Here is a 26,577-nt window from a genome sequence, read left to right on the forward strand (position 1 = left end):
TCTATTAACTGTTACAGATGTTATGTTTTAGAAGTAGACTTTGGAAACTGACAACTATATTTCTAGTAACGTTATATCTAAGGACGTCATTCTGGTCTGTTGTGCTTGCAAGTGTTTTGTTCATACTGTGGTCCTGGAGGAGCGTTAGTTACCATGGCAACTGAACTCCTTATGAATAAAAAGTGTAAGTTTTATCACTATGTTGTGAGACCAGAGATCCTGGTTTAACCCATAGACTGTATGAAAATAACTAAATTAATAATGATAATAATAATAATTAATATAATTAACCATGAACCCACTAAACTCGCTGCTGTCCCTTTAAGACACAGACGTTTACATTTATTCGAAGACGATTGGCTGGCGGACTTCCGTGTTTTGCGGAGCACCATGGCAGAAGAACCGTGGAATAGGGTAAACATTCCCTTTCCGAGTGCCGTTTCTAGCGTCCGTATACATTTTAGCCCCAAAACAGGTACGATACACTGCTCGTATACTACTTAGCTACTTATCTTGACTTTGTTTCGTGATGTCTGAGCGCTAAAAACGCTGTATAATATGTGTTGCTTGCAACCCACGTGGGAGTGAGCGTGGATCCACCCCCAGTACTGTGGATGTAACTTTTTGTCAGTATCTTAAAATAAATGGTAATGTGCGAGTGTTGTCGCTGTTTTCCAGATGTAAATGTGGAAACCCTTTTGGTGGAAAACGGGAAGGTCCTCAAGCTTATTCGCAGTGAGATTCTGCAAACGGAGATAAGACTTCTCTACGAGCTGATCTACGTCCTTAATAACAGCTACAGAGGCAATAAGACGTTCAAAGGCTTAAAGCAGGTGAGGAATGTTGCAGAAGCTAATACATCTGACCCCTGGAGAACGTGTGATAGTGGATCTGTTGCAGTCCTGGTGATGGGGAACGTGTCAGTCATTCAAGATTCATAAGTCAGACAAGTAACAAAATCAGAAGAGCTAATTCACTTTATGTGTCCTCATTTGTATGTCTTACAGGTTGAACAATGCATAAACAGGCTGAAGAATATGAAGCTCGATGTTGCTCTTCAGGAACTGACAGATCTATGTCCCAATAGGATTCAAAGGTAGGTAGAAAGGTTTGTTCTGTGTGCACAAATCTTGCCATTTAAGTTTATAACACTCAGCTATGTGACAGCTGGAATACACAGTATTTAACAGGTTAAAATTTGCAGTAATGTGGTTTGTGTGTGTGTGTGTGTGTGTGTGTGTGTGTGTGTGTGTGTTTAGAGAACTGAGCGTCAAGTCTGGTGAGTGTGATGTTCCGAGTCAACCCATGCTGGAGTGGCTCTGTCTCAAAGTGCTGGGAGCTGCACACCTGATGAGCTGCACCTTGAATCGCTGCAGCAGAGCTTTTGTGTATCCTTTCCAGAGATTGCACTGATTGATGATCCCCCTCTGATAAAAATCATCGAAGATCTAATTTTTTTTTTTTTTTTTTTTTGCACATGTTGGTTTCTTTGTCTGAATTAAGCTTAATAGTTTTAACCTTCTTGATGCTACATAACAGGTTTGTCCTTTAACATTCGCATCAGACTCTCAAAGCAGCAGATGAAATGGGAGGAGTTTGTGATCTTGAATGTGGTGATAACCAGCTTGCTCAGTCGGCTCTGGTGAGTGCTCATTGCCATTTTCATCTAAAGCCGCTTATACTGTAAATGCAAGCAGAGGCTGAATTATGATTTATCCTGCACAAGGCAACTTTAAATGTTGGCTTCAAACAGCAGTAAGATTTTTAACGATCTGTGTTTAAATAGTTTGTGTTGGTTAAGAAGCAGCTTCCACAGTCTAAATCCACCTGCCTTTGTGCTCCATCAGGGTGATTTTCCGTGGGGTCCTGGCCAGTCTGTCCACTCTGTATCAGCAGCTCCTGGAGTTCCTTAGAGAAGTAGCTCACCTTCAGCCCATGCCCTTCCTCAAAAGCTTCTCCCTGCCAGGAGATATGGCAGAGTTCCTGGGTCCCTCTCATGCATTGTTACTGACCAAATGGCGAACACGTGGTCTCCATGCCAAAGACCACAAGGAAAAGCAGCAGAGTAGGAAGAAATCTTCTGTTAAAGTCAAGAACCAGGGACGGACAAGGAAGGTGAAAGAAGATCTGGGTGTTGCTATCGAAAGAGGTGTGGAGCGTTTGTTTTTACGGTTTAATGATGATCATGTTACATCTGTTAAGCATTTACATTACAGATTTTTTTTTCCCCCAGATCTGGCTCTCAATGCTGACATGAAGCCTTTTCTGAAGAGTTTCAGGAATTTAACAGAGGTACGTGAATGAACCATATGAATCTGTATATTTATTACTAAGTGCTGCCACCCATCTAATGATGACATCATTTTGGTAACCAAGGGCACGTCTCTCCTGCAGGAACCACACAAAGCTGAGAAGAAGCAAATGTTCAAGAAACGAGTAAGAGAAGCTGCTACTTTCACAAACATGGTGACCCATCTCGAAGAAATGATCCTATGGTGCAAATCCCAAAAGATGGAAAAGGAAAAACATCTTTTAACCTTCCTGCGTTTAAAGTGCCAAAGGATGAAATGCCTCGAGACAGCAGGTTACAAGTAAGAACAACACTACAGAATATAGAGTTGTTGGGGTAAAACAACATGGTTGAAATACTGATTGTGCCTGATTTTATAATTTGTCCTCATTCTCAGCGTCCAGCGGAAGTTGCGGAGCTTCAGACAGGAAGTTTGCTGGGCTTTCTCTCCTCAAGGGGTAATGCCAAATGCCTGTCGGTCTTCTGCTGCTGTGAGGAAGAATGCTCACCTGAGAACTCGTTTTCAGTCACTCAGGAGGCGATTGAAGTCTCCTACAGTCAGCATTGGTGTCAAAAAGAAACAGGTGAAGAGACGAAGGAAGAGGACTGAGTTATCAGTGTCTGGACCTTCAGAGGACAACAAGAGAAGCAGGATTATACATGAAGCAACAGCTCAGACCACTGATTGCAATAGCCATGATGACATAGATGATATATTTGCCTCTGCAGGTTTGTGACACTTCTGAATTAAACACATGTATGCAGCAAAGCTGAGTTCAGTGTATGACACATTCCTCTGTTTTAAAAGGAAATATGGATGAAATTTAATGAATTACTGTATGAGAACTGATGAGTGTATGTCATTTCTATGAGATTTAAAACATGTTTTGGAAAAATGGAACAAGCTGCCTGTGTCGCTCAAGCTAAACCCAGTTGAGAGGAGTTTTAAATCAGATCTCAAGAAATGGTTGTTAAATAATTTGTAGATGTACAAATGCTTGAGGTTTTACTGTCTGAGTTTTTTAAGTCTAATGTTATTCTTGCTTTACACTGTCTTATTCAGTCTGCCATCTCATACTGCAATAGAAGACCACAATAAGCTCTAGGGTTTTTTTTTGTGTATTTTAATCCTCTACAGTTTTAAAAATTGTATGTGGAGCCTGTCTTTGTGATCAGGCTGTCATGTATGTTTTAAATTTTGTCAAATAAATCTATCTATCTGTATGAGTGAAGATTACACAAGTATTAAACACATGCAGCTGCAGATACACAGTATGCTACAATGCTTGCCACAAAGATGAAAAACCTTGTTTTACTGACCTCTTCTGGTTTAAAGTTGAATCATTTACACCTCTGATCACACAAAGCATCACAATGGGAATGTTGAGACATACCAACTTAAGAACTCAATCAGTAGAGGTCAGCAAAAAAGCTAAAGAGATTTTAACTGGTGTGAAGTTACTTTTAAAGCAGAAGTCAATATATGGATTCTGAGTTTTCAGAGCATTTTGCTTTTATTGGATAGGACAATAGAGTCAGAGAGGAGTATGACATGCAGCTAAAATCCCTGACTTGAACTGAACTGGGGACGAGCATACGCCTTAACCATTCACCTCTCAGGACTCCCAAGATGATGAAATAAAACTGTGGGGTGATGTAGCAGTTTATATGGAGAAACGTCAGAGTAAGGCAAACTATGAACATGTCCTGCTCCTGGTGATTGCCCCTTGTGCTGAGAATGAGAAAAGCATTGAATGCTTTTGGTACAGATAAATCTTTATAGCCCTTTCACACAAAGTCATTGATGCCTTACATAGTGACAGCAGAGAAAGATGGGGAACAGCATGCAGTAAAGTACCATTGCCAGAGTGTAATTGTGGATGTTTCAGTTATGTGGCATGTTTCTTCACCAGTGCGCTACAGGCGCACACCAAACATGTACTTTTCTGCCAACTACAGCACCCACAAGATGGAATGTGCTTACTAGGGATATTCATTTCACATCCTGTTCCTCCTTCTTAAGACAGCAGTAACATACCAATTCTCATGCACACTGAAATAAAACCATGATATACTGCAGATTAGCTCATATTAAGTTGTAAAGGAGAGAGATAAAGCCATAAATGTTACAGTCTTGGTTTTCAAGATGTCTTGACACCAAATTGAGAAAATGAAGCAGCTTGTTTTATGTCTCTGGTGGCAGTTATGGCTCCACCTGGTGGAGTTGATACATTAATGCACTCAATGACCATTTGCACTCTGAGAAAATATAGAACGAATGTCTCAACCCCGTAAATTATAATGCCATAGATGGCATCAGTGTGAGTAATTGTAGGCTTTTCATCATCTCTATTGAATTGAATTTGTGGCTACAGAGATAGCAAGTGTTCATATTAACAGAAAACTTACTGGCAGTGGCATGTGTTAGTTGGCAAGATAGTCTCCAGACCTTGAAGTAGTGTTAAAGAACCATGCAGGTACAAGTGCCAGCACATGGAAACCATGCAAATGTCTGGTGGTCCACAGTGACCCTCATTGAGTGGAGGCTGTGCACCAAATTAGAAACTAGGGGATAAGTTTTGTTGCAGTTCACAGTTTTGCTGCCCACCAGCTTCTCATCCTCTGCCAAAGACTCAGTCATCCCATCTACACAAATACAACACTGACATTTCCTTCCCCCTCACGAAGTCTGGCTTAAGTTAGGGTCTAACATTAGCCTGTCAGCTCTATATGTGCATATCGGTCTGCAGATTCCTGATTCCTGTGCTTTCTGGGGATTTATCTAAACCAGACAAGGTGAACTTTTGTACTCCCCTGCAGTGAAGGAGATGGAGTGACGGTGCCAAATGCTATCAGTATCATGATTTTCACACTTGATGGGATTTACAGTATAATATATAGGTGATATACATATCAGAAAAACATTCTGGACACTTATCTGAGCTCGTCCAGTGATATTTTTACTCACGTCAAGTGTGTGTATTTCTCTCAACATGTGCTACACTGAACCATAAACATTTTGTAGTGATCATCTCCAACAAAACACATTATGTTACAGTTGGTATTTTTAATGCAGTAAAAAAAAAATACTTTGACCTTACTAATTTAATGTATAAATACAAAATAAAGGGCACACACACAATAAAGCATGAATTAACAACAATTTAGAGATGTGTTAGTGGTTTGTTCTATGCAGACTGTACATTATATTTCTACAGAGTTTGGGTATGTATAGCTCACTCTGCTCAGCTGAATAGTGTGTTTACATCACTGACCTTGTCCTCTCTACCCTGTAGCCACTTATTGATGCTTCAGAAGAGTCTACAGTTTGTTGCCTGTAAGCAGTGATAAGATGTAAAATGTTGAAATGTGGCTGTCATTAATTACAGCAAACTTACCGACTAAAGAAACACTTCCCACCTACAGGATTGGTTGGCCAATTTCTGCAATAACTCCACTTTGATTTAGGTGTATCATTATCTGGTGGGGACAGCAAGTCTTAAGCACCATCTGCTGCCTCAGTTTAGGGTAGTGACACCATAGACTGTGGGACACACTGTCTGTCTATTCCTGTCAGCCAATGGGTATTTATTAGCACATCATTCTAAATAGATGAATCCACATGGCTGAGTTCAGTGCAGAAATTGTACACATTTTTGTTGGTTGTCAAGGGATTCTGTGAATGCATCAGTTTTTGCCCGCGGGCATAAATATGACCTAAAACAAGAAAAGGAATACAAAGGTTTGCACTCTCAACATCCAGCTCCTCAGTCTATTTTCCTCCTATCTTAATAGCAGCAAGGGAATAGAGCACGCAACTGTTTCAGGCTTGAACTTTTTGCATGGCATGGAACTAGGATTTCTCTCTCTCTCTCCCACTAATGCTCTCGTTTTTCTTGGGGGGACTTTTTGGACAGTCTTTATTCTCAATACTCTACCACAGGTGTAAGAAATCCATCACACCATTAGATGTACAGAGGCAAAAAAAAGCAAAGTGGTGCCATAGAGGCTAATCACAGTGCATCAAGCACATAGTGCCATTCATTACTCAGCCTGGTGTCCCATAATTCAGTGACCTAAAACATAAAATTGGACCTAAGCTGTGGAGGAAGTGGGAGAACAACTAGAGGAAAAAACGCAAGGTCAAAATCTTCATAATGGTTCGAGGGAGACACTGAATATGAAATGATTAATTGAATACCTCGTCAAAATTTCAATGCATTTATGTTACTCAATGATATATATGTCAAGCAGTAGATGATGCAATATCTTACCTATTTTTAAATACTGTAGTTAAGAGATACTGGTATAGTTTGCCCTCTTGTTCTTCTTTGAATAACATCTTCAAACCCCCCCATTCACAGAGGGGAAATATATTTAGTCCTTTAACAATGTGTTTCAACAAGAATGTGTTTAATGCTGTTTTAATGTCCTTGTCCAAGAACATATGTGGGGGAAAAACCTCTAGAGCTTTTAAAAATCCAGAGCATAATGTGCCCTTCATCAGTGCCGTACACAAGAGGGGCTGTGACCAGAAACAAACTTATGTGCGCTGTTCCTAAGCTGTGATTAAAGCGGTAAGAAAATAAAGTGAACAAAAGCATGTTGGGACCTTTGTGTACTTTTTCATGTTTGATGCCATTGGTGTTGCAGAACTGTGTTAACAAAATCTGTTGGGAGAATGCAGTGATAAGTTTCTGCTCAAATGCATTAGTATGACCTAAAAAAAGCCCCCTGTTGTACCATTACCATCCATCCATTTATTTTCTATACTTATTCTTATCCAGGGTCATGGGGAACACTATTACTGCACTGGGTAAAAAAAAATCCACTGACTCTACTGTTGTACATTGAAGAAGACATGAAGAGGAAGCTCCATTTTAAAGGGGCTTCATCTAAGCTCAAATACTCATAACAGTGTCTATGTCTTCCTAGTTTTCTTAACTGAAAACCAAACTGTCTCGTTGTGATCTTTACAGAAATTATTTTAAGGTGGAATAAAATCAGAGTTAGATATAATGTTTTGCCAAAATAATGTCAGTGTTGTCAGGCAAAAACAGTTGGCAGGTTTTTGTCTATTCAAGCTGTCATCCAGACAGTATTTGTTGAAAGATGTGGTGTTCTCCTCTGTCATACTGTATTAATATATATTTTTTACTGATATATTTGAGAAACATACACAAGCATTTCTAAGATTCTCCCTGGCTACTGGAGAATTTTGAGTTTTTGTACAGATGCAGTTTTACTGGCATTTGTGAAATTGGACCTAGAGGAGTCTTATGTGTTATTAAAGTTAATGTTTAGCCAAAGATGAAAGGTCACCTGTTTAGCTGTCATTTTGTTGCTGTTGAAAGGCTGTACTTTTCAGCAATTAGCCACTTTATCACAAATTACCTGTACTCCCAGGTATCCACTGATTTACATTAATTCTCATTATAACATGCAAAGTATATTCATGAGAATCCCCTCTGTTAGGAAATCCAGCACAATAAACAGCAAGTTTGCATAATTTATGCCAAAGTTGCACTGGTCAGGCTGCCTGAAACTGTAAACTGTTAGAGATAGGGGGTATAGATTCAATCAGTGAATCAATCAAACTTTATTTGTATAGCACCTTTTGTACAGGTTAGTGCAATTCAAAGTGCTTCACAGACAGAACAAATGTAGACAGTAAACAGTAAAACAATTTTAGACTAATGTACAGGAGAAATAAAAGTTATGAAAATGTAATAAGACAGATTTAAAAAACTATATTAGTAAAAAAAATAGATTTAAATGCAAGCTAGATAAAAAAAAAAGAAATAAAATTGATAAGAGGGGGAGAAAAAAATAAAATAAAAAAATAAATTAAATTAAATTTTAAAACATGAATACAATAAAATAAGTGAATAAAATAAAGTAAATAATGTCTATAAATCAATCAATTAATCAAAAGCCAGGCTATGTTTAAAGATATCAACACTTCCAGCTGCCTTCATACTGTAAAGTCCCTTGGGGCAAATTTGTGACTTGTGATATTTGGCTATATTAATAAAATTGACTTGACATGACATTCAAATGTGGAAGACACAAATGTTAAAATGTTGTACTTAATTTGTTGTTAAGACCTTAAACACACTGTCATGTTTTCACACAGATGTGTGTATGGATAGTAGCCTATTTTATGATCCTGCATCAAGTCAGTTTCTATGATCTTGCTGACGCTGACACACAAGATTGTTATTTATATATTATATATTGTGTATATATTTTTCATGAGTCAGTTTCATTAATGCTGATCTGTTATGAGTGGATATGGTATATTATCAATGGAAGTGCTCCTCAATACTTGTGTTCTCAGATAACAACGGTCCATATTCACCATAACTATAATACCAGGGCCAGTGTTCATTCATGTTAAGTGCCTCAAGTGAATAATGTAGCTAGAAGTTCCTGTTTTTACACTGGTGCTTTGATGTGGAACAGCTTTCCGCTACACACCCAGTTTTTAGAAATGAAAGGTAGTCAGGGAAGTCAGGTTAGGACTTATAATGGAACAGGGTCACAGATTTACAATATATAACAAAACTAAGTACATCCCTGGTCAGTATCACTAAAATGTTAAGTAACTACAAATCCTGTATATTTAATCCATTTTTTTATTTTTTTTTTAGACAAAACCAAAGAAGAATTAAGCCAATTAGTTAAAAAACAGACTGTTTAACTAATTAAACTAATTCAATTAAACTAATTATTATTTTTTTCAATATTTTGAATGCCTGTCTTTATTTCTGATGACAGATTGGATCCTCCTGGACATGGATGATACCAGTCTTTCACAAATTTGTGGAGAGATGTTCTGCCATTCTTCACAGATGATTATTTTCAGCTGCTCTTTGCTGGAGGGGTTTCGTTGCTCTACCTTCCGATTCAGGACTTTTTTATTTCTTAAATTGCGGTGATGTGTTTTTGGGTTTCAGGATTGTACTGTTAAGTTTTTATGTTGAATGTCTAGTGCTTGTTTATGTTTATTTGTCTTTTTACATCTTGGGACCATGCTGGAAATTGACACATTATCCCTTGGATTGTGTGTGTGTGTGTGTGTGTGTGTGTGGTATGACTAATATCACTTTCAAGGACACAAATCCAGGCTTAAGACCAGATGACTGGAAACAGCTCGTGCAAGTGGGGACAAAAGCCGTGTCCCCAATTGGTAAAACGCTGATTTTCAGGTTAGTGGTTAAGGTTAGGGTTAAATTAAGATTAGGGTTAGGTTAAGGTTAGGGTTAGGTTTAAGCAAATAGTGGTTATGATCAAGCTTAGAGTAAGTCTCCAGGAAATGAATGTAAGTCTATGTATAATACCCCAAAATCTATGTGTAATACCCCAAAAGTGACTTAAGTAAACCTGTGTGTGTGGGTGTGTCTGTTAATCCATGAATAAAAACAATTAATAAATTTATCATTATGACAACAGCTGCTCTGTAAGGCTCCAGTGGAAATCTAAACAGACGACGTCAGACTCCGTGAGCGGCGGTAATGACGTTACATCCTGTCATCTGTAGTTTTCACATCCGGAAGGTGGGGCTTTTGTTGCAGGAGCGGTTTGCGTTTGGAGAACCAATCCGCCCGATATGCTCTATGAATGCAGTCATCAAGATAGCATCAACCGAGGGCAGAAACACAAATCCTGCTTAGGTAAGGCTTCAGACATTTCTTACGGGAACTGAATAGCTGGTTGTTTGTTCACACGGTTGTTTATTTAGAGAGAAACAAACTACCACACCTGTTTTAAGGAAGGACGAGCGACCAATAGACCCAGAGGGGTGACCGTTTATGACCAGATGGGTGCCAAATAAACTCTTAATTCGTTTCGGAGTTAACTAACTAAATGGTATGAATGTCTGTTCGCGTTAGTGTAGAAGCTTACGTGTCATTTATGCCTGTGTTAAACGGGTATAATAACATAACGCTAACATTAGACGTCACGTTAATAGCTAATAACTTATCGTTAGGTTAGCAACCGGTCACTGTTTAGCGTTACTGATGTGGACGTTTTGCATTAATTTGTGGGCACCCCGTTAATTTCTCTCAGTTTTACTGGATTATATGAACGATGTGTCTCTATTAATGTGAATAATGGTTTAGCAGTAAGTTAGTCGTATAACCAAAGTCTATATTTATGAGCTTTCGTGTTGGTCAGCTGCCGTTTAGACACAGGCAGCTAGCTAGCGTTATTGTTGTAACGTTAGTGCTACTCTACGTGTTTGGCACATGTAACGTAGGCGTTTAGTAGGGGGTTAACTAGTTAATGTCACGCTCATAGTTTCACAGTTGTATTTTAAAATTCCCGTCGAGAGTAACTCGTATAGCTCTGTTTGGTGAAAAGTTTCCCCCCTCCCTGAGGAGATGACACACCCAAGCTGGCTCATGGTTTCTTCAGCTAAAGTGGGTGTAATCCTAACTGTCAGCAAAACGGCCAGTTAACCTACCATAATAACAATGTAGGTAAACACCAAATTGGGATGTATTAGTTAATTCTGTGGGGTCTAATACAGTTATCAGTGTCAAATCTACTTAATGAAATCATAGAGTTAAAGGGGACCTATTATACTTTTCCTTATTTGCAGTGATATGTATGTTACAATGTTGGATGTTCATATTAAATGTGGCCAAATAATGAGGTAAATGTATGTAGAAGTAAACCTTGTGAGTAAAAAGCACTGACTTCAGACTCAGGCTCTGAAGACTCGGTTTCCCATGTTTTTTCTACTTTCAATCTGAGCTGACGTTGGCTTGTAACAGATTCCTTTATATGGTCATCTGCTAGAGACTAGAGTTGAGCCGGCATGCTGTGAGTGTTTTTCCATTACACAGCTCAGCAAAGTAAAATAAGTTGTTTACCTGTTGGAGGTGTGCTGGTTGTCTGCAGCTCTTCATCAAACATTATCATTGCTGTGGCTGTTTCTGCTGGTACTAGCCCTCCCTGCATCATTTCTAACTGATCCACTGAACAAACAGCTACAAATATGTCCATATCTTGTTGTGTCAACCGGTTTCTAGTGCTGCTAATGAAGCTCTGCTAATTTGGTGAGGAACACATTACATTTCCTGGAAATTCTTCACAATATTTAGTCATTATTATTTAGCCATTATTTAGTCATTTAAAAGCTTTTAATATAAAGCAGTAAAGCAGGAAATGTTGGGTTTTCATCAGCAGTAACTTAACACAACTCTGATACAACTGCCCCTCAGCAGGCTTTCGGGAAAGCTGGCCAATCAGAACAGTAGGCCCATTAAGAGTATGGCCTTAAAGAGACAGGAGCTAAGACCGCCTGTTAAGAGACAGAGGCTGCACTGAGGGGCTGCATAAAGGGCCAGTATAAAATAAATATGTTTTTTGAACTGTGAATCTTGTAAAGCTACTCTAGTGGAGTCCCAGAATAAAAATATAGCCTAGAGCTGGAAATGAGCATAATAGGTCTCCTTTAAATCTCTAAATCTTTTTTCTTTGGAACCCTACTTCAACTAAAACCCAGTTCGGGAGAACATCTGTTGAATGAACCGTGCTTCACCACCTATTGACTTTTCTAAAGGCCTTGCAGGAATATGGGCAAAAATCAATGGTGGAAAGTTACTCAAGTACTGTACTTTAGTACAATTTTGAGGTGCCTGTACTTGAGTGAAATATTGTACTGTCTACTCTACTACATTTTTTGACAGCTTTATTTACTTATCAGATGAAGATTTGACACAATGGATAATATAACAAGCTTTTAAAATACAACACATGGTTAAAAGATTAAACCAGTGGTTTCCAACCTTCTTGGTTTTTGATGTCTTACAAAAACAGTGTGTAGTCGGGGTCACATTTCAGATGTCTATAAGTTGTTAACACCTCCACCAAGTGATTTTTCCCTCTAAACTTCTCACATAGTTTCATCTCAATAGGCTAAATGTTCAAACGATCAAATATTTCACCAAATATCAAAGATAACAGAAAAATTCTAAAAACTGAAAACAGATTCGTCTATCATATAGGGGTGTGACGATACACAAAATTCATGGTTCAGTATGTACCTCGGCTTTGGGGTCACGGTTTGGTACGATTTCAGTACAGCAGAAAAAAGAAAGGAAGAAAATAACATTTTGGTCTTTTATATGGAAAAATGTAAACATCCATCAATAGCTCATTTGCCAAAACTATTACTGAAACAGTTTAGCTGTGCTGCAGTGGAAAAAGAAAACAACCGTTCTACTGGTTCTCCAAACCACTGCTTTTACTGCAATACTTAAACTACACTTTGCTGCTGATACTTATGTACTTTTGCTGTAATAGGATTTTCCATGCAGGGCTTTTACTTGTAATGGAGTATTTTTACATTGCTTGATTGCTGCTTTTACTTAAGTAAAGGATGTGGTACTTTTTCCACCACTGGCCAAAATACTAAAAGGTCAAAGTAGTACAGAAATTTTAAAGCATGTCAGGGCAGAGGCAATTTAGTCAGATGCCAGTGGAGAATGTTTATGGGTGCTGGGTAACAAATGTGTTTTGTGATGAGCACTGAGTGTTTTTTCTGGTTGTCTATTTTGCAGATAGGTGCAATGTTTACTCTTATAAGGCTTTTTTGTTTGCAGACAGGTGGAGGAAAGGATACGGTAGGCAAAACTATGCTGACTTTTTTTGTGGTGTCAGGGGAAAGAGACAAATATATTTCATTATCCAGATTCATGTAGCCTATCTCAGGAGTAAATAAGGCCTAGTTTAAAAGAAAAAAAACAAATTTTTACTTGCTACTGTTGTTTTTTTTTTTAAATGTTTTTGCCTTACTGAATACATACAGGCTTTTGTAGTTTAGATATGCATTAGGGGTATGTGCCACTCTTGATTCATGCAGTTATTTATTCGTTAAGTGCAGTTAAAGAATAATTGATTGCATACTCAGTGCTTGTTGACCTTCATCTGAAGGCCATACATTACATGCTTTAAGCAATATTATCCATAACTATTTTATTTTATTGAATTTATTGTTTATTGAATACTGATTTAATTTGTATTTACAAATGTGGCAAAACACAATCACTTGCCTAACAGAAAAAAATGTACAGTGAAAATCACAAATAAAGGTTTGAAAGAAAGTTAGAAAAAATATTTTTAAGAGGTGCAACTTACAGTTCTTTTAATTACCAATTAATCTGCCTATTATATACTCTAATTTCTGAAAATAGTGAAAGATGTCCAGCACAATTTCCAAATTGGTTGTGGTTTTGTTTTGTTGTTTCACCAACAGTCCAAAACCTAAAGATATTCAGTTTACTATCACATAAGAAACCCTGAAAATCCTCACAATCCTGATGCTGGAACTAGGAAATATTTCACAGTTTTGCTTGAAAAAAATGTCTTAAATGATTAATAGACTATTAAAATAGTTGTTATTTATTTTTCTGTCAATTGACTAATTGATTAATTGACCAATTGTTGCAGCCCTACTTTTTAAAAAAAATAATTCAGCTTTCAACATACACATTGTAGCTATTTCACCTAAGGCTAGAAACTCACTAAAAGAAAATCACGGCCGATCTAGCTTCTCCAACATTCGGAGGGGCTTTCTCAATAACAAACGATAACTTTTATTTATATTATTGTACATTGATGATTAGGGATGTCCTGATTTAGTTTTTGGCCCCAATCCAGATCCAAGTCCTTTAACAAGTGTCTGATCCAATACCTGTTTACTTTAATGAAATAACAAGTGAAGCCTACCAAGTTTGACACACACGTTTTCATGAGCTACATGATCCAAATACTGACGGTCCTGGTTCAAAACTGTTAATTTTATTAGCTTAAAGTCTTGATATAGCTAAATCAAAGAAATCATGGAGTAGTTGAAACTACGAAAACACTCAAGTCATGCTCAGCACCTTTTCACAGCCACGGCTTCATCTTTTTTTTTAAATTCATAACAGTGTATGCACAAGTATCACCTAAACAGCAGTTTGAGTGAAATCTCATATTCTGAAGTTGATGATTATTGTCTAGTGTGGGTGTGCTTGATGCCAAAACGACTGGATTCATGAAAATAGCTGTTGTTCATGAGGTCCCCGACGATTCCACAATCTCATTTTGTGTGTCCCAAGCTGAAGTTTGTCATTGGGGTAAAGTTGCGAGTTAACACTAACTCAGCCAGTCAGCAAGTGTCACTGAATATCACAGTTAACGCGTCTGGAATGACATGCAGTCAGCCCTTGTAAACAACTCGTGAGAACATTGCTGAGTGCAGCACAATCACAACTTGTTCAGGGAAATCAACTCAAGAATGGGTTGGCAGTCTTGTTGGGCAACAACAGGGTATCCTGGATTCTTGAAAGCAAATGTGGATATTTTTGATTGGCAGCTATTGATGTTTGATATTTTTTGTGGCTGTACTGACCAAGTGTGCAGTGTTTTTGCCCAGAACTGAATAACTTTTTTTTTAAAATATGCTTTTCACGAAAAAGCCTGAAACAGTTAGACCGTCAAAGAAAGTGAAAACTCTCCAGTGAATGTCTTTGATTGGCATTGACCTTGTAGTTGCTTAATGCAAAACAAAAGGAAACAACGCGGCAGAATTCTGGCAAAGATGTCAGTTTTCTGAGAAGTTGTAGACCTATAGCAAGCAATGAATCTCCTATGAATGATGCTTAACAGACCCTGCATTCCTCCTCTCCCTCTGTCAAGACTGTCAGGATGTTTTTTATCCCTGTAGCTCCAACCATGCATTTTCCACAAGGCTGCATTTCCCTCATTTTGGACCTAACCTGGTTGGCTCAAATCAAAAAGCTCTCTCTGCTTTTTTGATCAGCTTTTCATTTTCTGATGAGGTTCCCAAATGACCTAGGTTGTCAGATTCAGAAAACCATCTGCTATTGATGTTGGCAGTGGAGGGGCGAGGGCAGAATGACCAGTGTTGCTGCTGATACATATACTGGGCTCGGAAAGTGAGTGAATATGTGCAGGAGATGGTGATGTAGATAAGTGCATACCAAGCTGTCATCAATTGTCTGCTTTCTGTCAGCAGGGAGGAAAGGATGTTTATATATTTTGTGACTTTTACTGATTATGTTTAGCCTACTATATGATCCATGCTTGAGGAACTAGAAATGTGTAGCTCATGTTTGAGGATATGCAGGGAACTGCCTTTAACTGAGGCCTATACTGTAAAATCATCACACACTCTTAAAATCCCTTCTCTACCCATTTGTGCCTTCGTTCATCCAGCGTAAAGGGACGGCCTCGCTGCACCCCTTGTATTTGCAGGTCCTTGATAAAATGTATGCTCTAATGCACACAATGTAGCACACATTTTTGTCCTGCTTCTTACTTGAATAAAGTAGAAAAAATAAAATAAAATATGAAAATGGGTAGAATGGAATCCTATTGTCTTTTGGTAGTGCGCAGTGCAAACTGTACAAATTAATCTCCATTCCAACATGTGTGAATTGACAGTTATATTTTTTTCCACGTAATAGGAAAGGACATACTCATACAGATTCAGCATTGCACTTGTATAACATTGTTGGACAGTTTAAAAAAAAATATCGATGCAGCAGAACAATGTTCTTCTTCACATTACCCACAATGCAACTCGATCACACACACTTCAGTCAGATATACAGGTGTGTTGTGCTGGTAGCGGCTAATGTAGCCTCGACCCGCTAGCCTCAAGCAGAGATGAGGAAAGGGCTACAGAGGTCTAGTAACCTTGCTTCTTTTTAATTCCACTCTCCAGATTTTTTTCATTTTCAAACTTGCATTCTTCAGCCTCAGCCAACACTGCTTCAAGTGAAATCACTTGAGGCATTTTATCAGAGTTCACACAGCTCCCTCTGGAGCCACAAAAGGCTTTATACAATTTTTTTTCACATACAGTACTCCCCAAAACCTGTAAACTGACTTTGATGTGTGAAATTGGTGGAGTTCCCCTTAAAAGATCCTCTCCAGGCCTGATTTAAGACATATTAAAATACTCTGCTTGGAATAATAATTTTGTGTGATATTGTTGTTACCTTGTTACGTATTTAAAATTACAACGACTCGTTTTTCCTGATTGAATATTGTTCTTTCTGCTAATAATCTTCCTTTTAAAAGTTTGACTGCTGGACACAAGCTGTTTCCTACTTCACTAAAAAGTCCATTCTCCGTGTGTGTGCACTGGAGGTTTCAAGTTTCCACATCACTCTTGTGTAAGTTGTATACTGGACCACATTTGGGTTCCAAACTAGTTGTGATATGACAAAATAATTCTTGTAGGTACACTTCTTTAACTCAAAGTGAGCACAGAGAAACTTTCCCCTCAGACTTCACATACGTCATTCTGGACAGTGAATGTCAAACACGCAAGTATTAAAAAGCAAAACACATCTTTGAGTGAGCGTAGAGTAACATTTTTCCCTCAAAGGCAGCCAGTTTCACATACTGGGATACCAAGATGCAATTTTTATGTAGGTGCAGTTATGACGACAAGGAAGAGGAATTGTGATGACAAGCAAGAGGAAGAAGTTATGCAAATGGTTGTTTTCAGAACACCGTGAAACTTTTTTTGATGCATCAATTCCCCTTAACCCACTGCTGGCATCCAGTGTCCAGGAGTCTGTTCATTTTAACCAGTTTGTTGCAGAGGCCACAAGAGCACACAAACTGGTTAGTATGGTCAGGCTGCTTGTCTTTTTATCCCACATGTTTCTAACCCCACTAGAGATTGTCGACAGGGAATAAAACATCTGGAGCAAGTTGAGGAAAGGCTCCATAATCTTATTATTTACATTATGTCCATGTAATGTACAATACATTTACATAATGTTGAGGTAATGCTGACAATCAAAAAGTGAAACTCTACACTTAAACTCAAGGATCCAGCTGTAGCAAGTCCAGCAGGTTTTTTTTTTTTTTTTTTGCTCTTCCCTCCATTTTCAACTTGCATTATGCTGTATCAGCAACATGTGCGCTGCGTGGTAGTCAGATGATGACACAAGTTTTGGAGCACATAATTTGAGTTCCACTTTCAAGTGTGGTTTGTGGTTATTTCCATAGTGAAATTACGTGGAAATAATAACTGCTTGAAATGTAAGAAATCTGTCTTAAAATGGTTCGGAAAATTGTGTTAGGTTAATCAACTTGTCTGTAATGCAGCAATGTCAGTAGGATGGTAACATGATATTCAGCTTGCAAGAATGCAGAGCCTTACAAACTTTGACACAGTAGCATATATACCAGGATATATGTGCTGCACGATTTGGGTGGTGATATGAGGATTTGTGGAGAGTTGAGAGACTTGAGATAATTTCTTAGATCTCATCAGTTTTGCCTCCACTCCGCTCAGCCTCTCTCTGCTGCTCCACTCATCTACCCACTGACACACACTTGTGCTCTGAATTCATTCTGTGCTTTGCCAGATAAGGCCATCATTTCATTGGCATGGGGTATTGAGAGGAGCTGTCCCAGCTCATAAATGTATCGTGCACCAAATTTGCATATAAGTTTGTGACTAAGGTGGAGCGATTCCACAAAACAATTTACTCCCCCTGCTGTCTTATTAATCCAATCCAAGCTATACAGTATACTCTGTGGTTCCGGCAGAATGACGTTTGCTGCCCAGGCTTTTCATAATGAAACAGAAACTGCATGGAGCAAGGTTTACAAGCACACAAAAGTATGAACTCATGGCCTCTGACGCATGACCTCAAATACATCTAAACTGTGAGTGAAAGAGATAGTGGGGGATTTTAGGTAGTTGTTTTTTTTTCTGTGGTGCTGTCATGGTTTACAACTCCCCCACTTATAAACCATGATAGAACCAAATACCCCTAGCATGGCGTAGATAGTATGTAACTGGGCCTGTTATGTCTCCTGTTAGGCAAATGAAAAAAGTCATAGCAAGACGGGAGATAACAAGCGGGGAGATGTGGGATGTTCAGCAAGAACGAATAGATTTGTCAGTGAATGCATGCAGGGATCTGAAGTCCTCTCTCTTTGCACCCTGAATCAGTCCTGTGGAATGCTTAGATAATGGGGAAAGACATGAGTGTTTGGATAAGATCATCTGAGTCAGCTGAAGGGTGGTTAGAAAGGATATTGTGAGTTATAGGCTAAACCCCAAAAAGCTTATGAATCACAATGCCATTGCATAATAATGTATTTGCTCCATACACTACCACAACGTGGTGTGATGCTTTGCCTGAGTCATTGCTCTGTCAGCTAATGGGATCAGTGAAGATTGCGCTACATTTGCACCTTGGTGATGATCTCCATATGAATAAAATAAATATTCAGGATGGGGATGCATTTGAATAAGCAGCCCACTCAGTGTTGCTGAAGTAGTAAGGATTGTAACACAGAGAGGATTTAGTTCCCTGCTGCCCTGTTTTGTCAAAGGCTCCTCTGTGCACTTCCCCTGGCCAAGGGTTGTTAGTATGCATTGTGAGGTGCTTTTTGAAAATTTCTTCCTCGCTGCTGTATACCATCTTTATAAGTAGGCCAAATCATTTGCTGATCTCCACTGGCAGTGGCCATTATAACCGCTATATCTTGACTAAACACATTTTTACCATACCTGTCCTGTGGGTTGCTGTTAAATTATGCATTGTTGGTTACTCCGTGATAAGGAAACCTTAGGATCTTGAATTCAAATTGCTGTGTCTTACAGGAGAGGAGAGCGGCTCTTACACATACCTCATGACTAAGGTGACTAATCCAGGTTATATTGTTTTGGCCACAGCAAGTTGTAATTATGACTAGTTAGATAGTTGTGTAGAATCCAAGGGCTCAGTTCCTCCTCCAGATTTGCTGAAGTAGTAATGAAGAACATTTTCAGTCTAGGAGTGGCAGAAATTGGATGAGACACAGTAAGAGTTTTGGTTTGCAGCTGGTGCATTAGTAAGGGAGTTGTGTGGTAGCAGAATTACCAAGAGAGTATCTGTTTGGATATATCTAAGAAGAATTAAGAAGAGTGACGTTAGTAGGATGAATATCACACAATTTCCTTCCCTGAAATGACATCACATCCTGTGGATATTTACATAAAGTCAGTCCAACACTCACCAATGTTTCTAGTAAACCACACCTACACAATGCCACCTCAGAGTTTTTGGGTTGACTCACTTGACCAGTACAGAATGATGATGAGAGAAACAGCCACACTGAGCTAATCTCCCTCCTTTGGAATTTGGAGGGTTGTTAATTGGGTCAGAAAAGCCCCTGTTTTTTCCATCAGGGGAGAAGAGGAAATCCCCTCGCCCTTGTGACCTTGGGAATGCAGAGAGGGAGGTAGAGTCACCAGGCTCTCTGCAACTATGGCACAGATATCTGGAAATTATGCACATTAATTCACTCACTCTGCGTCCCTCAGAGAAAGAGGGTTCAGTGACAGATCGTGGCTAAAGAAAAAGAGCTACACTTTTCTGAAGATGACGAGATAAAAGTAGGGATAGGCTTTTAAGGACAAATACCAGTCACCATTTTAATGTCATCATAATCAGTCGGTTGAATGGTTAAATAATTTGTAATGGACATCAGCCAATTTTAACTGGTGCATAACAGCTGACATACACCAGGCACGGACGCGACTTGTCACGTCAGATAGTCACTGCATACTGTTGACTTTTGTCAAGTGATAATGCAGTTGGTGATGCAGGGTTTGGAAGCGTCGACTATGGTACTCAATGAATTAACTAGATTGTTTTAACCACAGGATCATGGATACACATTTATTTGATTGATTATGTTTTAAGTTTTTTACACAGTTCTGTGTAGTTTTTACCTGTAGTGGAGCCACGTAGCCATGCATAGAGAAAAAAAAAAAATAGACCAGCTGAACAAAAATAGAGATGAACCGCATGACGTGCACGCGGCATTCAGTTGATTATAATGGACGTGCTCTGCTGCGGCCATGCTATAATAGACGTGTCATGCAGCATCTGTGCCCGATGTATTTTGGCCATAATCAACCAAAGCATTCCTAGATAAGAGCATTGGGGGTCATGTGCTACTTTAGGGAAATGGCCTATTAACTATATATTTTATAGAAGGCCTGGTAGCACCAACATGGGTTGTGTCGCTCTAATCTTTTATTAGTAGCTATCTGTGTGAGTCCTGGCAAACCTTGGTACATCCCTGCCAAAGTGTTACGAGGAGCGGGGAGGGAACACTGGCCTATTCTCCAAAGGGAATCTTGATGAAGTCCTGCAGCACACACTGCACTGGTGTCATTTATATTTCAGGAGCTTAGCAACCAGAGTGGTCTGTTAACTATACTCCTCCTCCATAACCCCACATCCCCTAAAAAGGACCAGCACCAAGCAGACTCCAGTTCCATATCTGGGTCAGGCCTAAATATTAATTCCTCTTTTGACATTGCCCTCCATTATAACCCTACACGCAACTTGTGGTGAGCTGCAGCTGGTGGAAATATGTTAGGACCCCACACCTAATTTTTTAAACTTCCTTTGGAAAATCTGCACTAAGCACTTAGTTGTGCTGAGTATTCTTTTTTTGTTGTTTTGCCATCAATTTATTTACTGTGATTACTTTATTTATAGCATTGGAACTCTGTGTATGTTCATGCGCACAGGGAAGTGGGTTACATTTGAATAATTGAAATAGTGACCCCTATGCATAAGTGCTGAGTTTGGCATAGGTTCTTTCAGAAGGTGTGTGTGTGTATCCTTCCTATGAGCCCTTTCACTGGACTGGTTACTGATAACAAAGGCAGGAAGAACACAGGTCAGACAATACTTCCTGGTCAGGGAGAGTGGAACCGTGATGCCACATCCTCAGCATCCACAGTTGTCATACTATAGATGGCATACTGAAGTGAAGGTTAATGTGATACAACCCGTGTGTATTTCCCCATGCTTTTAAACAATGCCACATCTTGTTGCAGCAAATGCACATTCATTTATACATTTTCTGTTCTGTTTTCTCGCCTGGAATTGGTCGGGCAGTCTGAAACGACACGTACGCATATTTACGAAAGTTGATTCTCAGTTAAAGCTGCTATTTTCACTTCCTCTGGTGTCAACATACTGAGCTCTCCCTACTGCCTTCACATTCTGTAACTTCACCCTGAAGCCGTGTGAGATTTAGAGATATGAAATGTGACGCTAAATGGTCATTGTCACTGAAATGTGATTATCTTTATGTTTAAAAAGATTGGATGGGAAAGATGTGAAAACACAACATATTGTTTCTTCTTATTAGTGTGGCCACAGTGAGCAACCGTTTCGATGCTGAACATCTTATTTGATTTTGTCTGTCAGATACACTCCTTGTGAAGTGTGTGATCAGTTAGCAGGCAAACCAGATCAGCCGTCATTGTCCCTTCTATTTTACAGTGTAGTTTTCAGACAAAGACTTTGAATGCTGTGTTTTATTGAAGCATCATTTCACACATGTTGCTGTGATCCGATGCAAGAGGATAATTGAGGTTTGGTTAAAAATATTCTCATGAGACAGTTTTGTTAACAGCCATGATTAGTGTAGTCAGTAAATAATGCTGGAACATGAAAATATACAGTATTTGACATCAGATTTGTGGATTCAGGAGTAATTTTATAGAATCAGCTAGCTCCTCAGGAAGTTAAAAACACTAACGTTTTCATATGTACTATGGAAATCTCTTTTTGTAGGTTCCAGCGGTGCGTTGATGTTTTCTCTACGTTCATAATGATAAATGTAATGTAAAACATGAAAATCACTGTGTTTTTTCTACCATCAGCAGGAATGTTTACTCTCTTTGGCCTTGTCTGGTTAAATGTCAGTGCACGCTTGTCTCACTGTATATGCTGAAGTGAAATGTTTACTCTTAGGGAGGAGTAGGTGATGAATAAAGCTGTGAATAAGCTCAATGTTTCCATTAGTGTGACATCTTAAGAGGAGAGAAGAACTCTTTCTTTCTGTTGTTGGAGATAGAGTGATGGGGGGGTGGGGAGGTCAAGGCAAAGAGGAGGTTGGTTACCATGATGTGATAACAATTGTATTGAGTCCTTTTACAAAAGCACTTTCACAGCTCTTAGCTTGTTGCTTCTAACATAAGTTTTTATTGTCAAACATCAATTGACAGATGCTTGATTGTGTTTTTGACTGTGTATAGTTGTAGTGATGTGAGAACATGGATGGATGTTGCCACATAGGGTGAATGCTAACACTTAATATTATGAGTTCAGGATTTGCCAAAGGGTAAATTGATTAGACCTGAATGCTATTAGTATTAATTAGACAGAAGGCAGTAGAACTGTGTCAGTGAGGTAGTCCACAGGAAAGGATTTGCATGGACTTCTGCTGCATTATAAAAACACAGGACACTGGCTGGCGGGTCTTCCAGAGACAGTCTCAGTGGGCTAAGTTGCATCGTATATTACTGAAGTAAAAAAATTCATTCTGGATCAGGGCTTTTGTCACATGATACCTTGCATATTTTCTGTCATTCACTTACAACTGTAGTTGTAACCAGGTTACTACAGTGCATGTCAATGTGTTCCCCCGAGACCCCCCTTTGTGTGTGAGTACAGACTCACAGAGTTGCTAGTCTGGCTGCAGAATCTTATTCTTGTTAAACAGTCGATACCCAGTTGATAAACTGATGAGCATTGCGTGCACCGTGAATTTAAGTCAATTAAGTGATTAGTTGCCCTCTCTGGTCAAAGATATAATAAAGCAAATGGCTGTTATAGTCTTCGTTGAAATATATCTTGGCGATAAATGGCTGCTAATGGCAGATTAATGACTTGTTTTGATTTGTCTTCTGATGAACCTTGTGCACATCCAACACTCTCGATACAATCATTTTCTGTCCGTCCAGAGGCTGTTGAAGACATGCCAGGCGGGCATTTACAATATAGTCTCTTTGCTCTTTGTTGGAACTTGTGTCTGACAGAGATAGAAGATCTGGAAGTCAGGCAAAAGCAATTGAGTCTGAACTTTCACCCTCTCAGGGTATGGCCTGTATAGTGCAAATAGATGGCCAATGACGTCTCCCTTCCTTTTAACGAGGTTAGCACATGATGCCCTATTTTAATGCATTCCTAAATGCCTCTTGGATTGGAGAATGATAGCTTCATTACCTCTGATCAGCTGCAATGACCTTTTGATGGCGAACTTTATAAAGTTCTAGGATTCATGAGTTGGCAATTTGGCACTTTAATGGGAAGGGTGGGGGTTAGGATTCAAGATTTGTTGGAGCAAAGCCTAGCGCCTTGGCACAGTAAGTTACTGTCATAGTGAAAGCTGTTAAGTAACAACTGCCATCTGTCCTTGCACTTGTCCACAGACTTTTTTTTCTCTATTTATGGAAGTTATTTACTGTATTCACTGATATGTTTCCACTTCTGTCATTCACAGGTTGTGTCTGAGTGTGTTTGGGTGCAGAGAAGTGTACAAGTGTGTGTGTGTGTGTGTGAAAGTAAAAAAGAAGAATCCAGCGATGGCTACCAGTAAAAGTAAAAACCAGAGCTCTCTGGCACTGCACAAGGTGATAATGGTGGGCAGTGGAGGTGTGGGGAAGTCAGCCCTCACCCTGCAGTTCATGTATGATGAGGTGAGTCAACACACCCCTACAAGCAATGTCAAAACTCGTATGGGTTCAAGGTGAGCAGATTGCAGATAGAGAAGAAGGGGTTTTAACGATAAGCAGTAGTCACCTGCATCTCTTTGTCTAGCTAGTTCACTTTTCTATTGTATCTCCAATATCCTAATCTAGATATCAGTTAGTTGCTAAACTCGTTGACTAAATCAGCGCTTCCTCTAAGTGATTTCAAATGTAAAGACTGCCTTCTAGTTGTTCAACAATAACAAGCTTTTAATGGGAAGCAGTTGCAAGACGTGGCTCAGAATACAGAGAGGCTGCTGTCTGTTACTTGAAAGTAAGAACATGATCATAGGAAACAACTGTAGCTCCTACATCACAGAGGTGCTCAATTTAGGATTTTATTACTGCTCATGCTTAAGTGGTGCTTTATGCATGTGAATGTTAGCATCTTTCATTCTTCAAAATCTCCAAAGAAATTACTCTTTTCATTCCCAGTTTGTGGAAGACTACGAGCCCACCAAGGCAGACAGCTACAGGAAGAAGGTGGTTCTTGATGGGGAGGAGGTCCAGATCGACATCCTGGACACAGCTGGCCAGGAGGACTACGCTGCCATCAGGGACAACTATTTTCGCAGCGGGGAGGGCTTCCTGCTAGTCTTCTCCATCACAGAGCATGAGTCGTTCACTGCCACCGCTGAGTTCAGGTACTGTATCCTGTCTACATCTGTCATCATCTTGATATTGGCCTTAATTCCATATCAGGTAGCGAGTGTTGACCATTGCTGATATGATTACAATTGTCTGATTTCATTCTTGTTTCAGTAGCCCTGTAGAGTCATCTATACTTGCAAAATGTTGCAAAATATATAGGAACACAGTGTGGCATTTTTGAAAACAGGCATACCCGAAAACAATAGGTTACAACAAACAAAGGATCAGAAGTCATTCACAAAATACCTTAAATGGCATCAGTTCTGATCCTGCTAATTTGCTCCTTAAAATGATTTATTCAGTTTATCAGGAAGTCTGTAATTTCTAACTGTAACTGTTGGTCATGTCAAAAGACACTTGCTTAAAATACAAAATACCAAAAATACACTTTCTCGGCTGTGCCTGCAGGGAGCAGATCTTGCGGGTGAAGGCAGAAGAGGATAAGATCCCTCTCCTGCTGGTTGGAAACAAGTCAGACCTGGAGGAGCGCCGGCAAGTGTCTGTGGACGAGGCTCGAGGGAAGGCTGACGAGTGGGGCGTCCAGTATGTAGAGACATCAGCCAAAACCAGAGCCAACGTTGACAAGGTGCATCATTCTTCTGTGACTCACATATTATACATGAAAAAGCTTCTTTAATTCAAAGGATAGACTTGATGGGAATAGTTTCCGTGTTTCTTTCTGCAGTGCCTATTCCCCCACTTAAAACTGGTCCATTGTTCAATGTAGGCATTTCATTTTTATCATTACAATATTAGGTTTGCATACTACAGCTCCTCATTTCTTCTTTTTCCTCTTCAGGTATTCTTTGACCTGATGCGTGATGTACGAGGCAAGAAAATGTCAGAAAACAAAGACAAAAACGGAAAAGGAAAGAACAAGAAGAACAAGAAGAGCTTCAGAGAGAGATGCTGTTTACTTTGAACTCCTCATGGACCTTAACAACCCACAATACAACTGCAAAGATGGGGAACAAAGCAGAGTGTCCCTGCCATTGTCATTCAAATGAAATTTGACCTTTTTAAATAGCTCATCATAGTTTAGTGTCTAGAACAATTTCAGCCACTTTTTTGCCATTTTTAATCGATGAAATCTGACTTGCTGTTTCATTGGAAGATAACCACTGTTCTGACTGTGACTTGGACTGCAGTGCTTGATGGCTCAAAGTAAGCCAATGACCAAACTGCCACTGACACTAACTCTGCTGCTCAAGACATTCTCCACTGTTTAACTCAGCGATTATACTGCCTTTGACTTTGGTTCAGTGTGTTTTACACCAGAATTGTTGAGTCTTTGTCAAGTTAACAGTGCTCTTACTTTCTTTACCTTCTCTTATTCTTAACCTGCATAATTATTATTAGTCTATCGTAATATAGACCATTGCGCTTATGTTAATCAATTTACAAGGAACTCTAATGCTGCTGTCTGTCACATTTGTAATCATTTATGATGACACTTAACGTCGTGTCCATTGAAGATGTTGGCCTCATTCATTTATCTGTCCAAACTCATATCTTCATGACTGCAAAGCATGTTTGAATGGCTGTTGAAACTGAGTTTAAATGTTTTCATTTCTCAGCCCTTGAGGCTGCTTTTATCCAAGAATTTCTGATTTTTTTTTTTTATTTTATTATTTTTTTTTTTTTACCATAGAAGAAACAGACAGTGCAATCAAAGGACTTGTTGCCAAACAGGGTTATTTTCTTCCATTGTTATCTGGCCTTACATGATTAAATCAATCATAAGATGTTTCACAGTTTTTCAGGAGGACTGCTGCACATTAAATTCCTTGGTGACAATAATCAGAAACCCCCCCAATTTCTGGTGATGGCTTCTTGTGAATATTTTAACATTTGTTAGATATTTTGAAGATGTGAAAAGAAGACTGTTATGCAGTTACTGTTATTGTGTTTCTCTACTTTAGTCGACTAAGCAGTGACTGAAGGGAGAGAGGAGACTTGTTCTTTTTTTTTTCCTCTCTCTGCCATATTGATGTAATCTGGCCCTTCCCACCATTCTCACAGTGCTGTTTACTTTCTG

General features: G+C 39.1%; 2 protein-coding genes across 2 annotated transcripts; both read left to right on the top strand.

Annotated features, from left to right (window-relative positions):
• The first annotated feature begins 347 nt into the window (after positions 1-347).
• Positions 348-3,527, top strand: nepro (nucleolus and neural progenitor protein). The gene is made up of 9 exons (XM_044365831.1): positions 348-475; positions 679-833; positions 1,008-1,096; positions 1,260-1,388; positions 1,565-1,642; positions 1,848-2,149; positions 2,234-2,292; positions 2,395-2,591; positions 2,688-3,527. Exons 1-9 carry the CDS (start codon positions 391-393, stop codon positions 3,025-3,027), a joined length of 1,434 nt encoding a protein of 477 aa, XP_044221766.1. The 5' UTR covers positions 348-390; the 3' UTR covers positions 3,028-3,527.
• A 6,311-nt stretch (positions 3,528-9,838) lies between these two features.
• ralba (v-ral simian leukemia viral oncogene homolog Ba (ras related)) lies at positions 9,839-26,189 on the top strand. The gene is made up of 5 exons (XM_044366076.1): positions 9,839-9,966; positions 23,642-23,837; positions 24,324-24,532; positions 24,948-25,125; positions 25,339-26,189. Exons 2-5 carry the CDS (start codon positions 23,724-23,726, stop codon positions 25,459-25,461), a joined length of 624 nt encoding a protein of 207 aa, XP_044222011.1. The 5' UTR covers positions 9,839-9,966; positions 23,642-23,723; the 3' UTR covers positions 25,462-26,189.
• Positions 26,190-26,577: the final 388 nt, after the last annotated feature.

Source organism: Thunnus albacares, chromosome 11, assembly GCF_914725855.1.
Source record: "Thunnus albacares chromosome 11, fThuAlb1.1, whole genome shotgun sequence".
Taxonomy (NCBI): Eukaryota; Metazoa; Chordata; class Actinopteri; order Scombriformes; family Scombridae; genus Thunnus; species Thunnus albacares.

Coding starts and splice junctions, on each gene's coding strand:
- nepro (XM_044365831.1), top strand. CDS start 391: ATGGCAGAAGAACCGTGGAATAGGGTAAACATTCCCTTTCCGAGTGCC. Junction 834..1,007: donor CGTTCAAAGGCTTAAAGCAG/GTGAGGAATGTT, acceptor TATGTCTTACAG/GTTGAACAATGCATAAACAG. Junction 2,293..2,394: donor GTTTCAGGAATTTAACAGAG/GTACGTGAATGA, acceptor TCTCTCCTGCAG/GAACCACACAAAGCTGAGAA.
- ralba (XM_044366076.1), top strand. CDS start 23,724: ATGGCTACCAGTAAAAGTAAAAACCAGAGCTCTCTGGCACTGCACAAG. Junction 24,533..24,947: donor ACTGCCACCGCTGAGTTCAG/GTACTGTATCCT, acceptor CTGTGCCTGCAG/GGAGCAGATCTTGCGGGTGA. Junction 25,126..25,338: donor CCAGAGCCAACGTTGACAAG/GTGCATCATTCT, acceptor TTTCCTCTTCAG/GTATTCTTTGACCTGATGCG.